The sequence below is a fragment of the Neolamprologus brichardi genome, chromosome 5 (assembly GCF_056152115.1).
Source record: "Neolamprologus brichardi isolate AB-2024 chromosome 5, ASM5615211v1, whole genome shotgun sequence".
Lineage (NCBI taxonomy): Eukaryota > Metazoa > Chordata > Actinopteri > Cichliformes > Cichlidae > Neolamprologus > Neolamprologus brichardi.
This window is the reverse complement of record NC_142108.1, coordinates 5,150,237-5,166,775: the sequence shown is the minus strand read 5'-3', so window position 1 is coordinate 5,166,775 and position 16,539 is coordinate 5,150,237. Positions and strand designations below refer to the sequence as shown.

At 40.4% G+C, this 16,539-nt stretch overlaps 1 protein-coding gene across 1 annotated transcript; it reads right to left on the bottom strand.

The window, feature by feature from the left end:
• Positions 1–647: 647 nt before the first annotated feature.
• Positions 648–2,410, bottom strand: prok2 (prokineticin 2). Its single transcript, XM_087841262.1, has 3 exons — positions 2,226–2,410; positions 952–1,077; positions 648–773 (listed from the first exon to the last, which is right to left on the bottom strand). The coding sequence occupies exons 1-3, from the start codon at positions 2,379–2,381 to the stop codon at positions 648–650; spliced, it is 408 nt and encodes a 135-aa protein (XP_087697388.1). The 5' UTR covers positions 2,382–2,410.
• Positions 2,411–16,539: the final 14,129 nt, after the last annotated feature.

Here is a 16,539-nt window from a genome sequence, read left to right as displayed (position 1 = left end):
AGCCTGACAGTGATTAATTTCGTAGCAGTCTCTGTGTTTCCTGGTGGTGTAACCCCTGCTGTTGTGGTGAGTGTGAATTTTAAAAAAGCACCTTTGTATTTTAGCAGCAATTAAAATGTTCTCCACGGTTCTTGTTTTGGTATTTTGTGGTTGGAAAAGTGATTAAGCATGAAAAAAACAAAGTCATTTCTATGTTTCAGTTATGACTGGATAATGAAACTGTAACACACAGTGAGCATCACTCAGCAGGCATGTCATTTCATTACTGCTGCAATAACACGTGTTTCTTCTCATGCTTGCAGGGCAGCTGCAAGCTCACCAAGAACTTAAACGATGTTTAAGTATGAGTCTTAACATTGCTGGCGTGTCCCTTTGGGCATTTTATTCATAGACAATAATGTTAAATAAAAATAAACTAATCAAAGAAATGAATCCCTGAATTTATACTTGTATTATTTTTGGTTTATCACAAAGTGAAATGTCAAAATGTATTTATATGTAAGATCCAAAAGGACAAGAGGGTTTTCCTTTAAATGGATGGTTTAATTTGAGCCAATAGGGTGACGCGTTGTTAAATATATCTCTTTATTCCAAATAAAAAAGGCTTTTAAAGGCAGATAAAATATTTACAGTGCAAATGCAGGTCCTCAGAGGTAGAAGTCAGGATACTTGTAGGGTGAGAGACATTTGGATTTGCCTTCCATGATGGTAATACATGACAGGTTCGGCAAACAGGGGCAGGTATGATGAAGCCTTTTGCCAAAGAAGGGAATCTAGAGGGAGAGAATTATGAGGTGCTGGTTACAGGTTCGTCAGCCATAATGGATGGTTGGAAAACAGAGGCAGAGGCGTTGCTTTTACGGCCTCCTGTGTGAATTTCTGCCGCCTCTTTCTCATGCCCTCCTGCATGATCACTGACACCAGCAGTCAGGCTGTTATAGAAACTCTCACCTTGTGGCTCAGAGGATGACAGTCCTCTCCTTCCTGTCCCATGGGCGTACACATACGCAGGCTGCGAATCCACAAACTCACTGCACAGCACATCCCTCCTCCACACTGGGAGTCCCTTTCACAGGCCTGCACACACACACACACACACACACACACACACACGTGTACTACGTATGAAAAAAATTCTGCAAACGCCCATCAGTGTTTTCTCCAGTCTAATCAAAGGAAAGATCTACTGACTTTATGTAATTATAGCATGCACACATAAAAAATGCAGCCGAGCAGAATTATGGTAGCGTTAACAGGAAAAGGCTGGCGAGAAAATGTGATAGCAGCTGAGGCGCGATTACACACTGCAGTGTATTGTGCTGTATTTTGAGCGTGTGATTACACTTGCAGTCATACCTCGGCAAAAAAAAAAGGAAAGCTTTAGAACTGCTGGTGATTTTATTGCTTGGAGTGTAGAGCTGAGAAGGTGAGTGACAGCTCTCGCTTTAGATGAGATGAAGGGAACACAATGAAGAGGAACAGAAGTGATTTCATGTGACAGACGCGGATGGAAATCACTTTCTGTTTCATGGCTGCGCGCTCCTCTCTCAATTCACGATGAGCGACACAGAGCGAGAGGGCTGTGGTGACAGACAGGGCTGTTTTATTGGAAGGGTGTGGATGTAAGATTTGACTCGGATAGCGAAATGATCAAAAAGGATGCAGAGGCGTTGGAGTTTAGAAATGAAATGAGTTTATTAATGGAAAAACTGGTCATCAACCGCCATGCTTCAGAATCTGAAATGACACGCAGTTTGTGTAATTGGTCATTTAGGTGTTGTTGTTATATATGGATGCTTTGCTTTGCTGGGTGGTCAGATACAAGGAATATTTTGTCTTTGATTTTTTTCTATTACAGTATTAAAAATGCAAATTAATGTATATATAACATACATTTACATATTCTATTAACAGACTTTTCTTATCTATCTATCTATGGGGATAAATTGTCAGATGAAAAAAAATACAAGTGAATGATAAATGTCACAATGAAGAACTATGTATTTTATATCTATCTGTGTGTGTGTGTATGTGTGTGTAGATAGACAGATATAGATAAAGATATTTGAAGTGTTTGAAGTTTGATATGTATAGATAACCCTTCATTGCCCATTATTACAAGGCTATTTGTAGCAGTGTCCATGAAAAACTATCAAAGAAAAACAAAGCATCTGCATAATCGTTTTATTTACCCATGAAGTATGCACCTGTTTGGCTGCACTTACCCCTGTGATTACGGCTGAAGATCCGTGGGACACCAACAACAGCGAGAGGAGCAGTAAGAAGAAAGACCTCATGATGAAGCGATGTCTTTGTGTTCCTGCGCCCGCCAGGGTTACAAGTAAGGATGCTGAGGCTGATGGAGCTTCCTGCATGTGCATCCGTCACGGACTGCAAAGCCAAGTGGCCTCCAAACTCGTGTGTTGAGGGCTGGCATTGGTTTATAAACCCAGCCCGCCATTCAGAAACTCCGTGACTCACTCACACAGCACTGCCTTGGAGGACTTTTTTTTTTTAAAAAAGAAAGAAAGAAAGAAAAATAAATTGTCCAAGAATGTCCCTTCCTTTATTTGTTCTGACCGTGTTCTGTGCCTGCATTATTCTACATTCTCATAGCAAAAGTGAAGCTTATGTTGGCTTCGTACATGCTAAAGCTGGGCAGAAATCAATACAAAATCATAGTAGCATTGTTGTAGTTTTGTGTCACGTTTTCACAATTTTCCTCCTTTTCAGATTACAAGGCCACAGTTATGAAATGTCCTTTTCAACCAACTCGCAACGGAGTTCACAATAAAAGCCACGTTCATGGACGAGAAGTTTTGAGATACTGAAATAAAAAATCTCTTGAGTGGTACAGTTTGCAGATTATTTTAAACTGCGATTTCTATTACAGAAGTAATACAAGGATAACAGGTGTCATTAAAATGTATTAAGTACTTGTATTCCAGTAGTTCAGCTTGATGCAAATATCAACCTGACCAACCCCACAACGTCTGTGTGGTTTAAATAATGTGAAATGTAAAAAAATGAGATGAGAAAAGTCTTCTGCGTCTATAACTGAAAAAGTTTTAATTCTTTGTGTTGTTTTCGGGACAAATTAAGACACATGGCGACAAAACAACACCTTGTGTTCTGAAAATCTGTTAACTTCTGACTTTATGATCTTGTAGACTGCAACACAACAGCCACTCAGACGGTTAATAAATAACTGAAATACGCTTTGACTGAAGTGCTCCATAATAGCATTTAATCTTTTGGCAGCTATATTCACCTCACAATTATTTAATCAGTTTGTATTGTTAAGACATTTGAAAAAGCTGATTATTGGCTAAAGTAAATTGTGAAGGCTGATGTGGAGCACCATTTCAAACAAGTGCAGATAGACCGGGCAGGCACCCTGTGGAGGTGACTTTGTGCAATCGCCTGAAGTCACCGGAGCACAGGAACCCGACATGTAGCTGACTGACGTGGCCAATCAACGCTCGGCGAGCTAAATCTGTCTTCATCACAGCTCTGCAGACTGACACTGATGACTGACTCACACTGGTAGACATGCAACGAAGTGCCAGAAATCTATTGTTCCTGTTACAATCATTGCAATGAACAATTCAAATCCCATTAAGTCAGATTAGTTTTATAGCATAAAAAACAACAGTTCCCATCCATCCATCTGTCCAGCCATTCATACATACACACATCCGGACAGCAAACTTAGCATCACCAATCAATCTTTATACAGTCTTTAGATTGTTGGAGAAACCAGAAGTAGTTGGACAGAACCAACACAGGTATATGCAGCCACGCTGACAGGCTGTGGCCCCAAATGGATAAAATTAATAAATATGAAGAAATACTGGAGACTAAAAAGTCTTTTATACCCAAAACTACCAAGTCTCAGTGAAGTGTGTTACAGCAAAGTTAGGAGGACAGCTTTCTGTTATCTCTGACAGCACTGGGATTGTCATTCATCTGCATTTTTGGGTTTTTTCCCAGACTTACACAGAAAGCCACAAGTTTAGAGTCTTATTCTTCAGAGAAATCAAAACTCCACAGTTCGTTATTCTTAGTTAAACATTCAAGTTCGAATGACAATTTAATGCACCCATTAGTTGACATGCATATTTTAAAACCTTGAAAATACACCTTATTTGCTCCGATCGCTTCCATAGATAAATGCCTGGCTGGAGGCTTTTGCTCCTCAAAAAGGAAATAAAATACTAGAAAGTGCGAACATGAAGAACAGAGCAGTTAAAGGTCACAACTATTTATGCTCTCGTAGCTGCAGAAAAGTTGAATACACAAGAGGAACCAAGGGCAAAAGAGGTATAAAATCCATTTATCTGGTCTCGATATTATGGAATGATTTGATTTTACTACCTTTTAATTTTATTTATTTATTCATTCATTGTTAATCTGCTTGGTCTCATATGCTTCTGATCATTCCAAGTAATTCAAGTATGACCCCCTAAAATGGCACCAATTTAAGTGGCAGCTAACATAACCATAATCATAAAGGTTGCCTTGCTACCACATTCTTCCTGCATATCTTTGCAAACTCACACCACTGAGGCATTCTAAGTACGTCATGCAAAGAGGGCGTCCTGGATGAAATCAGTGCTTGTATCTTTGGTTAAAAGGGTAGCAAGACAAGAGCATTTGGCAGCCTGACAGGCGGGCTCGACATCTTCAGCTCCTCATCGTGTCAGCAGAGATTATTGACTGTTGGGGCCAAACCCCCACTCCTTAGTGCGGCGTCTGTTTTTACACTAATGGTTATGATCTAATGAAGAAGGAGAGCCATGACGGAGCGCTTACATCCTTGATAAAAAACAGTTGCCTTGGCAGCTATCCCACAGCAGAGAGCTGTGGGATAAACCATGAAAACCGTGACGTTCTCAAGTGGAAATGCACAGACATGTTGGATGTTGCGTGCTGCAGAACAGCTAGAATTGTTGTTGTTGCTGCTGATTTCTGTCACCCTCTAACTCTGTTTGTTATCTCCAATCTCCCTACATACATAGACATGCAGAAAGGACACATGCCATAAGATTATGGGGTTTATGCGAACACCCGAGTCCTTCTGCCAGAGCATGCTATCAGAGGATCAGTACTTTGGATGACATAATGTTACTGCTGTTATTTCTCCATGCTCGCAGCACGCCTCTCCTCTTATTTTACCACACGCACGTGACAGAATCCCTCATTCACACATAATCGGATGGGGATTTTTTCACCAGATTACAACGATCCTTTTGTTCGGGGATTCATGTTGGCCGAATGTGAGTGGGACAGTCCCACTGAACAGATTAGGCAGGAGTATAAGCATGTGGGCTTTTCACTTTTTAAATATATAATATATAATATATATATTTTTTAATATACTAGCATTTACTGCAGAGTATAATGCGATCAAACTCACCCCCAGACTTACAGAGAAAAATGCCACAGCAGAAATTGAGACTCATCAGACCAGGCAGCGTTTATTCTGGCACCCAATTTGATGTGCTGTGCATTCATAGATCCTCTTCTGGATGCCTTGGTAGTAACGAGAATTTATCTGAGTTACTGTTGCTTTCCTATTAATAAAGCATGATCAGGTCATTCTCCTCTGACTTCTGGCATCAAACAGATATTTTCTGCTCAAAGAACTGCCGCTTACAGGATAGTTTCTCTTTTTCGGATCATTCTCTGCAAACTGTAGAGATGGTTTTGAGGTATAACCCCAGCAGATCAGCAGATTCTGAAATATTCAGCCCAGCCTGTCAGGCATGAACTGGTATGCCACATTCAAAGTCATTCAGATCTCCTCTTTTGCCTATTCTGATGCTCAGAATCTTGACCATGTCCATTATGGGGCGATCGTGGCTCAAGAGTTGGCAGTTCGTCTTGTAATCGGAAGGTTGTAATCGGAAGGTTACTGGTTCGAGCCCTGGCTTGGACAGTCTCGGTCGTTGTGTCCTTGGGCAAGACACTTGACTCGTTGCCTACTGGTGGTGGTCAGAGGGCCCGGTGGCACCAGTGTTCGGCAGCCTCGCCTCCGTCAGTGCGCCCCAGGCTGGCTGTGGCTACAATGTAGCTGCCATCACCAGTGTGTGAATGTGTGGATGACTGGATGTGTAAAGCACTTTGGGGTCCTTAGGGACTAGTAAAGCGCTATACAAATGCCGGCCATTTACCATTTACCATGTCTAAGTGCCTAAAAGCTGATTCGATATTAGTGTTAATAAGCAGGTCAACTACTATATATATATATTTAAACCAAATTAACACTTTTATCGTCATCATCATTTCACAATCGGGCAAAGCAGCTCAGCAGCTCACCTTGATCCCACACATTCTTTCATGCAGTAGTAAACTGGCAGAGCGTAGAATTTATCCTTGGCCATCAAAATAACAGCAAAGAATTGAGCATACAAAAACTGAAGGGCATGCGCGCAGCTGCAGATAGTGTGTTGTGGAAAATTGCTCTGAATCACTCTATCAAGGTAGTGAAGTTCAAGTTTATACTTTGTTCGCTTCTAAACTAAATGATGGAAAAACATTTTGGAACCTCTTCATTTGCTTCTGACCTTCTCTAATTAAAATAGATGTGAGCCAAGAATGTCACCATATAAAAGACAAAGGCCTTCTGTTGGATTTCATTTCTTGCTTTTGATTAACTGGTCCATTCCTCTTAGACACATGGCGTCCAGAACATATTCAAAAACATGTTCATTTCTCATGAAAAAATAAATAAAAGGATAAATAAATAAGACACTGTTGCCTTCCATTGTCGCTCAAGGTTAAAATAAATCTATTCTCAGGGATGTGGTTTTCACGTTTTCCTCCCACTAAAAGGTACCCGGCTCACACCTCAAACCTCTGTGACAGTCTAATATGATAGAAGTTCAAGCAGTTTTGGGAGAATGCAACACGTAGCAGGAGATAAGGCAGCACAGTGTAACAGTTCAGTAGGTGTTAATATACTTCTCTCCAACTCTCCAACTCATGTACTAGAAAGCTAACATTTTTCTTTTTCTTCTGTTAGCTATGACACAGGTTTATTTAGAAGTTGCAAAGAAATGACTTCATGTTGACAGTTTCCAATGAAAGTCGAAAATTGGATTTACAGTCAGAAATGTCGAGCTTCTGAAAAGCACATTTATTATACCCCCAGTACTAGATTACCACAGTGTGGCATGGAAGCATACATGGTGTGTGACTCTTGTAATCAGAGATGGGCTGTAATCTGATTACTTTTTTCAAGTAACGAGTAAAGTAAGGGATTACTATTGCAAAAACGGTAATTAGATTACCGTTACTTGCCCGTAGGAACGCTACGGGCATAAACGCTGCGTTTTTTTGCGAGAATGTCTCATGACAGTGACGTAAGCGAATGCGACGTTCGTGACAACAGCTGTGTGCAGATCAACAATGGATAATATATCGAGTGCGGGAGAGAGTATGAGCGTGCAGCGTTTAAAGCGTGGAAGTACTGACCTTACTTTGAGTTTGATTCCATAAAAAGTGACAAAAACATTAGTGTCCGCTGTGCGTGGGAAGAAAACTTCTTTTTGCAGCGAAAAAAACCCCTGAACTTCCAAGCAAGCACCCAGTGCGCTACCACGTAATTCGGCACACCTGCACCAGGGCAAACCTCCGCCTACCCCACTCCTGCTTTACAGGTGAAAATAGAGCAACAGGACCGCTAGTCTTTGATTTTATTTATTTTCTGCTGTGTTTAACTTGCATCTATTTGAAAGGGTGAGTGTAAACACAAAAAATATTTTATTTTATGTGCTGGAATGTGCAGAAAATAGGTTTAAATGTTAAATTAATTTCTTCCAGTCAGAGAATGTTGCATATAATTACATTTTTGATGCATAAAGTTAAAAGATTAAAACTAATAAAAAAAGTTTTAAAAAGAGACTTTTCCATTTGATTACATTTTGTATGATGGATTATGCAGAAAAAGTAGAATTGGGCAGAAAGATCTATCGCTTTATCACCTATTCAGGTTGTAAATTGTGTTTTTAAAAAGTAACTAAGTAATTAATTACTTTTGAAAATAAGTAATCAGTAAAGTAACGGAATTACTTTTTGGGGGAAGTAATCAGTAATTAGTTACTGATTACTTTTTTCAAGTAACTTGACCAACACTGCTTGTAATATTAGTTAATCTCAGGTTGCTTGATGGCCATCAGTGTCGTGGTCCTGGGTACTGAACCCAGCGTTTTTCCCCGTTGTGTTTTCTTTGTATTTCTCTGTGCTGGTGGCTTTACACGTGCTTGTAGCTATTGTTTCCTTTTTATCTTACCTCCGAAGTATTTTGAGTTCTCGGTTCCTGGTTTTGCATTTGTATGGTGCTTTGAGTTTTGCATTATCGTTATAAGAGCTGTCCAGGGTTATATAGACTTCAGAGCTTTGGCTATAATTTCCAATTTCATTGTGTTCTTTGTGAAGCCTTCCTGTCTGTGGTAGGTGTTCCTTGCTACATTACCTCCTGTGTTATTTTGAAAGTCATTTTGCTTTGTGCCTTGTATTTGGTTTTACTCACCCGTCTCGTTAGTCTGATTCTGTTCAGCTTTGCTTTTTCCCAGCTGTGTTCCCAGCCCTGTAAGTCTTCACTTGGGTTTTTTGTGTGTTGTACTATTTTTTCCCTGCTGTTCTGCCTGTGAGTTTTTTCACACTTTCTGTATGGACTTTGTTTTTGTCTGTTGCTGGATTACACCTTTGCCAAATAAATGTTAGTTTTTGTTCATGCGACTTAGGCTTTAAGCTGTATTTGGGTTTACTTTCACATCTTCAGCGTGTGACATTCAGCTGATCTGTATTTTTTTGGTCTGGTGTTTTTTTTTCTTCTTTCTTCTCTTGGCAGTACTTCATAGATTTCCTGTGAGGTTCAGCTCAGGTGAGTTGGGTGTCCAATGAAGCACAGTAATAACCAGTAAAACAGTTTTTTTTAAAAAAAACAGCAGATGGAAGCATGATGTGCTCTAAAATCTCCTGGTAGATGGCTGTGCTGACTGTGGACTTTATAAAGCACAGTGGCCCAACATCAGCAGAGGATGTGTCACCCCAAATTATCAGAGACTGTGGAAACTTCATACTGGTCTTCAGAGACATTGGACTCTATATCTCTCCACTCTTCCTCTAGTTTTCAGGACTCATCTGAAAAGAGAACTTTGGACCAATGAGCAGAGGTCCCACTGACACGCTTCTGACACTGTTTCCAGTTCAGGAGTGGCTTGATATCAAGAATGCAACAGTTGTAGCCTCTTCCCTGAGGACATCTGTGTGTAGTGGCTCTTAATACACTGACACCAGGACCCGTCCACTCCTTATGAATCTCTCAAGAGCACCTAAATTGACTTTTCTCGATAATCTCTATCTCCACCACACTTCCCTTCCAGCCAATGAGATTATTTTTCAGTGTTTGAACTAGAGCATTAGATGCACAATATTTCTATTAATTGAATACTAATTTACTCAAATTCTTTTGATACTGGCTCTTTGTTTTTCCTGACTTGGGCTTGAAATATTTTGCTTTACATGCTCTGAATATAGAATAAATAAAACTTTATCTTTTGTAATCAAATCAAGAGAGAAATCCAATTCTAATTTTTTTAAATGCGCAGGTACAGCATCAGCTACTTTTTCCACTACATGAACATACGTGTGTGACGTGTAACCGCCCCTCTCAGAAATGTTATTCATTGCAAGAGCGATCCACCTCACTTAAAAGATAACAAAATCCTTTTGTACACAACCACAATGGCTACTGGATGATAAAAAATGTTCTGTTGTGTGCTGCTGTCTGCTGTGTTTTATGAAAAATTGCCATTTGAAGAAGATTTTGTATTTGCTTCTCTTGCAGTTTTGTTCTGCATGTAAGCATTTAGTAATGAACTCCAGCCAATGGTTGCAACCCTAAAGACAGCTTTGTTTTGTGTCTTTTTTTCCCTTTTTTTTTTAATCGTCCCCAGCAACAATCTTCAAGCAGATACTGTTGAGATGGTTCTTGGACTCAGACCACACAGAAAAGTCCATGCTGCCCTGAAGCTGGCTTCTAATTCCTGCAGCAGGAAACAGCTAAAGTAATGTGAATGACAGGCTTTCACTCTTAAGATTTTTTTTAAAAGGATAAGAAAGTACTTGCATGGTTCAATTCAAAATCAATGCTCCTTGACTTGGAGAGATATGAATATATTGTGAATCCAATTTTTGAATAAAATGGCAAAATTTCTCTTGAATGTTCGTTTTCACTCAAATATGTGTGTTTTGCTGTTTTGTGAATTCAATTTGTATTGTTCAGACGTTTTTCAGAGTGTGGAAAGAGGTGCTGGCAGAATATAATATTCTACAACAGTGTGACTAAAAACATGTCTTGGTATGTGGCTTCATTTGCATCCAGAATGTATAAATGTATTTAAAGGTGAGAGAAATATATAATATTATTAAATAGGAAAAAAATGTTCACAATATGCAGCCTATATATGGAAAGTCCTTTACCACAGAATATAGATGTAATGTTTTAGGAGAATGAAATTCTGAAATGATTTACATGGATGAACACTACCAGTAAAAAGTTTGGACACACCTTCCCATTAAATGGTTTTTCTTTATTTTTATTTTTATGACTATTTACATTGTAGATTCTCACTGAAGGCATCAAAACTATGAATGAACACATATGAAATTATGTAGTAAACAAAAAAGTGTGAAATAACTCTAAACATATTTTATATTTTAGATTCTTTAAAATAACCACCCTTTGCTTTGATTACTGCTTTGCACACTCTCGGCATTCTCTCGATGAGCTTCATGAGGTCGTCACCTGAAATGGTTTTCCAACAGCCTTGAAGGAGTTCCCAGAAATGCTGAGCACTTGTTGGGCCTTTTGCCTTCACTCTGCGATCCGTCTCATCCCAGACCATCTCGGTTGGGTTTAGGTCAGGTGACTGTTGAGGCCAAGTCATGTGACGATCCATCACTATCCTTCTTAGACAAATAGCCCTTAAACAGCCTGGAGGTGTGTTTGGGGTCATTGTGCTGTTGAAAAATAAACGATGGTCCTACTAAATGCAAACTGGATGAGATGCATGTCGCATCCCCACACCATCACACCTCCTCCATGCTTCACAGTGGGAACCATGCATGTAGAGACCATCCTTTCACCTTTTCTGTGTCACAAAAAAACACGGCAGGTGGAACCAAAGATCTCAGATTTGGACTCATCAGACCAAAGCACAGATTTTCACTGGTCTAATGTCCACTCCTTGTGTTTCTTGACCCAAACAAATCTCTTCTGCTTGCTGCTTTTTCTTAGTCATGGCTTCTTAGCAGCTATTTAACCATAAAGGCCTGAATCGTGCAGTGTCCACAGAACAGTTGATGTAGTGATGTGTCTGCTACTGGAACTCTGTGTGGCATTTATCTGGGCTCTAATCTGAGACTTGTGATTTCTGAGGCTGATGACTCGGATGAATTTATCCTCAGCAGCAGAGGTGATCTTAGTCCTCCTTTCCTGGGGCAGTCCTCATGTGAGCCAGTAGCATCGTAGCAGTATCTAGCTACAATGTAGAAAGTTGTAAAAATAAAGAAAAAAACATTAAATGAGAAAGTGTGTATATTACTAGTCTATTTACATGTCTGCATGTCTACATATAATAGAACAGAGGGAAGCAGTACAAAGGACTTGCAGCTTTTCAGTGTGCATGAATCATCTGCACCAAAGGAGCTGCTATTCAAAATTCACTTTGAGCTGCTGGGAATGCAATTATCTTCTCTGTCTGTCTGATTAATGTATTTTTGCAGCAGGAAAATGGAGTGAATGGTGCCGCCACGTTCCAGCGAGACTTTAGCAGCCTGGGTGAACCAGTTGATTTGGCTCTACAGCAAACGAGGAATAATGCCAAATTAAACACACCTCTATCCACGGGGGAAATACCAACCGTCATGCTCTTTGTATGAACTCTCTTTGGTAGCACATTTGCTAAATATACACACATGCATATACCTTAAGGAGCTTGATCAGTGCAACCATTGTGGTGGATGCTAACGCTTCCCCTGTAGACTCATAACTTGTGGACATAAAAGGTTGTTTTTAATGCCGTTCACAAGTAATGAAAGGATCGTTAGTGTTTGTCATCCTCAGTAAACAAGCCCAAGGTGTCTCATTAAGTTAAAAAAAAACAAAACAAAACAGAGAGAGTATATATGCTCATTATCATAACAATTTCTTGACATGTTTTCAAAATGATGCCAGCGGACACTCTGGGGTGATGTTGGTGCCGAGCTTCGTCGCATCTCGTGCACGGGGACCGTCGGGTCAAAGTCTCAAAGCATCCAAAAGTGTCAAAAAATGCAAAAGGAAAAATAAAATATCTTGATTTGCTGTTACTGTGACATGCTTTAAACGAGTACCTAATTAGAGCCATTGCTCTTACTTTACAGCTAAAAAAATGATCCACTCATAAACAGTAAAACTAAACAACAAAAAAGCCTCTTTGGCATATTATCATTTCTAATTGATTGTAATGCTCAGTGTCATGACTCAAATCTGAATCACTTCTGAATTCAAAATGTTTTGATCAAAACAAATTCTCCAGATGAGTGTGTGCCCCACTGCTCACCCTATGTCCTCTTTAACTGGCAGATAACCTAACTGACTCTAATGGGGGTCCTTGTCTTGCTAATTCACACACAGAGAAAGCTGTGGGAGATTATGAAGTAATGCCAGTTCATGTCATTAGTTCAGCTGGTGTTAATGCTGCAACGCCAGCAGTGGAGAACAACATCTCTGCTGCAATGGTGAGACAAAGGATTGTCAAGCGATTCAGAAATGCTGAAGGTAAGAGTTCTAATTCTTAAAGAGATCTATTGTTCTCACTTCTTACTAGAGCCATACACCATATTGCTGAAAGTATTAACTCATCCATCCAAATAATTGAATTCAGGTGCTCCAATGACCTCCAGGACCACAGGTGTATACAGCCAAGCAGCTAGGCATGCAGACTGCTTCTGCGATCGTGGCTCGAGAGTTGGCAGTTCGTCTTGTAATCGGAAGGTTGCCGGTTTGAGCCCCGGCTCCGACAGTCTCGGTCGTTGTGTCCTTGGGCAAGACACTTCACCCGTTGCCTACTGGTGGTGGTCAGAGGGCCTGGTGGCGCCAGTGTCTGGCAGCCTCGCCTCTGTCAGTGCGCCCCAGGGTGGCTGTGGCTACATTGTAGCTTGCCATCACCAGTGTGTGAATGGGTGGATGACTAAATGTAGTGTAAAGCGCTTTGGGGTCCATGGGGACTAAGTAAAGCGCTACACAAATACAGGCCATTTACAAACATTTGTGAAAGAATAAGGTGTCTCAGGTGTTCAGTGAATTCCAGCGTGGTGCCATGATAGGATGCAACTTTGCATCAAGTCCAGTCGTGAAATTGCCTTTCTACTGAATATTCCACGTCAGCTGCTATTGGTGTTATAACAAAGTGGAAGCGAATGAGAACAAAAGCAACTCAGCCATGAAGTGGTATGCCATGTAAACTCACAGAGCAGGATCAGCAGATTCTGGGGGTCATAGTGTGTAGAGGTCGTCAACTTTCTGCAGGGTCGATAGTTACAGATCTCCAAACTTCATGTGACCTTCAGATTGGCTCAAGAACAATGTGTAGAGCGTTCATGGAATGGTTTCAATTACCATACATCACCACTACAAGCATCATATGCAGTGGTGTAAATCACGGCACCATCACACTCTAGAGCAGCGGAGATGCGTTCTCTGGAGTGATGAATCACGCTGTCTGGGTTTGGCGGCTGCCAGGAGAACATTACTTGACTGCCAAGTGTAAATTTTGGTGTGTTTTTTTTCCTGGAGTTGGGCTCAGCCCCTTAGCTCCAGTCAAAGGGACCCTAATGCATCATCATAAACCATTCCTTACTGCTTCTATTGGAATTTAAATAAACACTGAAGGGAACAATATCCTTTGAACATATGAGACTAAAGTGGAGATGTTTGGCCATAATGTGCAGCACCACGTTTGGAGAAATCCAATCACAGCATGTTAACTCAAACACCTCATACCAACTGTTAATCACAAGCCCATGACTTTAACTCAACCTAAATGCTGACACCTCAAGAGAGCTGTGCATAAATCATTTTCCACAAATCTCAGCGAACTGAAGCAACATTGTAAAGAAGAGTGGGCCAGAATTCCTTCACAATGATTTGAGAGTCTGAGGAAGTCATAAAGAAAATTACTTTACGTTATTGCTGCTAAAGGTGGTTCTACAAGCTACTGAATCATGCAGTGTTCTTGGGTTTTCACAGGACCGAACAGATTTCTACTACAACACATTTTTTAGCTTTGCATGTTTTACAGTTCAAAATACTGCTGTTTGATATTACACCGAGCCCTGGTGCAGCCCATCATTCAGCTGTTTCCTCCCTTCCTAAAAACACGGATATCTGCTCTCACTGACATCATACAAATCCAAGAGCAGAAGTAACTGTGTGTGCGAAATCAAGCGTTTACAGCAATCTGAAGCCGGAGCTATTGGCTCAGTACTTGGATATACACTGACCTTAATACGAGCATCTGTCATCTTAACAGAAAATAAGAAAAAATATAACACATCCTTTTAAAGTAACCCACTACAACCAGTTTATGGCACTACATCCCATAAATCTCATTCAAAGCATGCCAGTGAACACCAGTGAAGACATGGCACACACTGGAGCTTCTTCGAAAAACACACATTTCTGTTGCTGCACTATGATGCTAACATAAGCTCAAATGGCCTCTGGGGATGACGCTTCACTGCATGAGATACGATATTTGAGTGCCCACGTAAGTGGGTGGTGATAGTGGATCAGTCCTAACTATATTCCAGGTTTCACAGAGTGTGGCTCTCTGGTGACTGATTGAAAACATTTTTTAGCCTCAGGGAAACACACTTGTTGTTGAGACTATTACTTATCACTAGTATGCTCCACTTTACTTAAAAATATCTCATGTTTAGGCTCAGTGCACATTCTAGAAATAACCCTTAACACACAAGTGCATGAGTTCAAATGCCCAAGGAAGCTTTAAGTGATGTCACAGCTGAACTGTGCATTTATAATGAAGACTAATTATGGCCCGGGGCTTCATGACCTTATTCAGTGACTAGCCAAGATATAGATGTGGTGTACACTGTAGCAGCACAGATACATCTGTGATTTGCAGGATCTCTGCAAACTCAGGAATAACTGATACCAACACCATCCTTTTCCTTTCATCATTTAAGCCATAGAGAAATTACTTTCCATTTCCTGCATATTTAAAAACATTTAAAAACAAGTTTTATCCTTTCAAAAAACCCTCAAATATATTTCAGTACAGACTGTGAGGCAAAACTAACACAAAAACAGAATGTCTCATCACAAGAGGTTGAGTTTGCCTGCAGAAAGAGAGTACGGAGAGTATTTGAGGATGCAGACCACACGCAGCGTGTCTCCAGCAGTGAAACGCAGAACGAGAGTGCAGATATGGGTCACTCACTTATTTGAGAGAAGGCAATCAGGGTCTTAAATGCCTGTCAATGTCCGGGAACATTGGGGTCCAGCTCCTGATTTATCTTTCATCCTTTTAACTGTTTCAATTCCTCTTTGGAGTTTTACTTTGATGTTTACTTCGTTAAAGTAAATGCATGTTTGATACCTGGGTTGTTGGCTACTTGATGCTCAGCTGTACTGCACTCTTCAGTAAACCCCACAGCCCCAAGTTTCATTATACAACTACAAAGCTACTAAGTAAATTTCATTTACGATGTAAGGAGACCACACAGGTTCAAGCATTAAGATCCTTTACTTTAGTAAAAGTATAAATACTGTGACTTTTGTCTCAGGTTTGACTGTTTAAATATTCGCTAATATGCTCTCAACGCACAGAATCCTCAATGGTAAGGAAACTGCTGCTCTGACTTTCATGAGGTCTAAGCTGCTGTACCCACACTCACCACACTGCCAATATGTTTGGTTTCTTAATGATTTTATAATTATCCACATCCAGCAAACCTTTTCATGACTCCAGTGTTTGTCAGTAGCAGCAGTCAGACCCAGGCTGGGCTGAATGTGAAGTTTTCTCTCACATGAAAACAAAAAACAACATCCCAGTGGGAGATGTTGACCGTATTGGTTATTTGTATTTGAATCCAGGTGTGTGGCGTTTGCATCTGTGTTTGCACGGGCTCTCTCTGAGTCTTCCTACAGTCCATGCTCCTCTAAGATTAACTGGTAATTCTATATTAGCCTATGTGTGAATGTGAGTGTGAATGGTTGCCTGTTTGTCGACCCGTCCAGGGCGTACCCCTCATCTCACCCCATGACTGCTGGTATAGACTCCAGTAACCTCCAACTCCGATTTAATCAATGTAATCATAGTGAAGACAGCTCTATATTCAAACCTGTTTGAGGGTGAGCAGATCACTGGTGTCTGTGTGTCAGCTGCCTGGTTAAAGAGATGGAAAAAATTCAGTAGACCAAGATTTTCTTTTAATGGACTATGTTGCTAAAGGCATCGATTT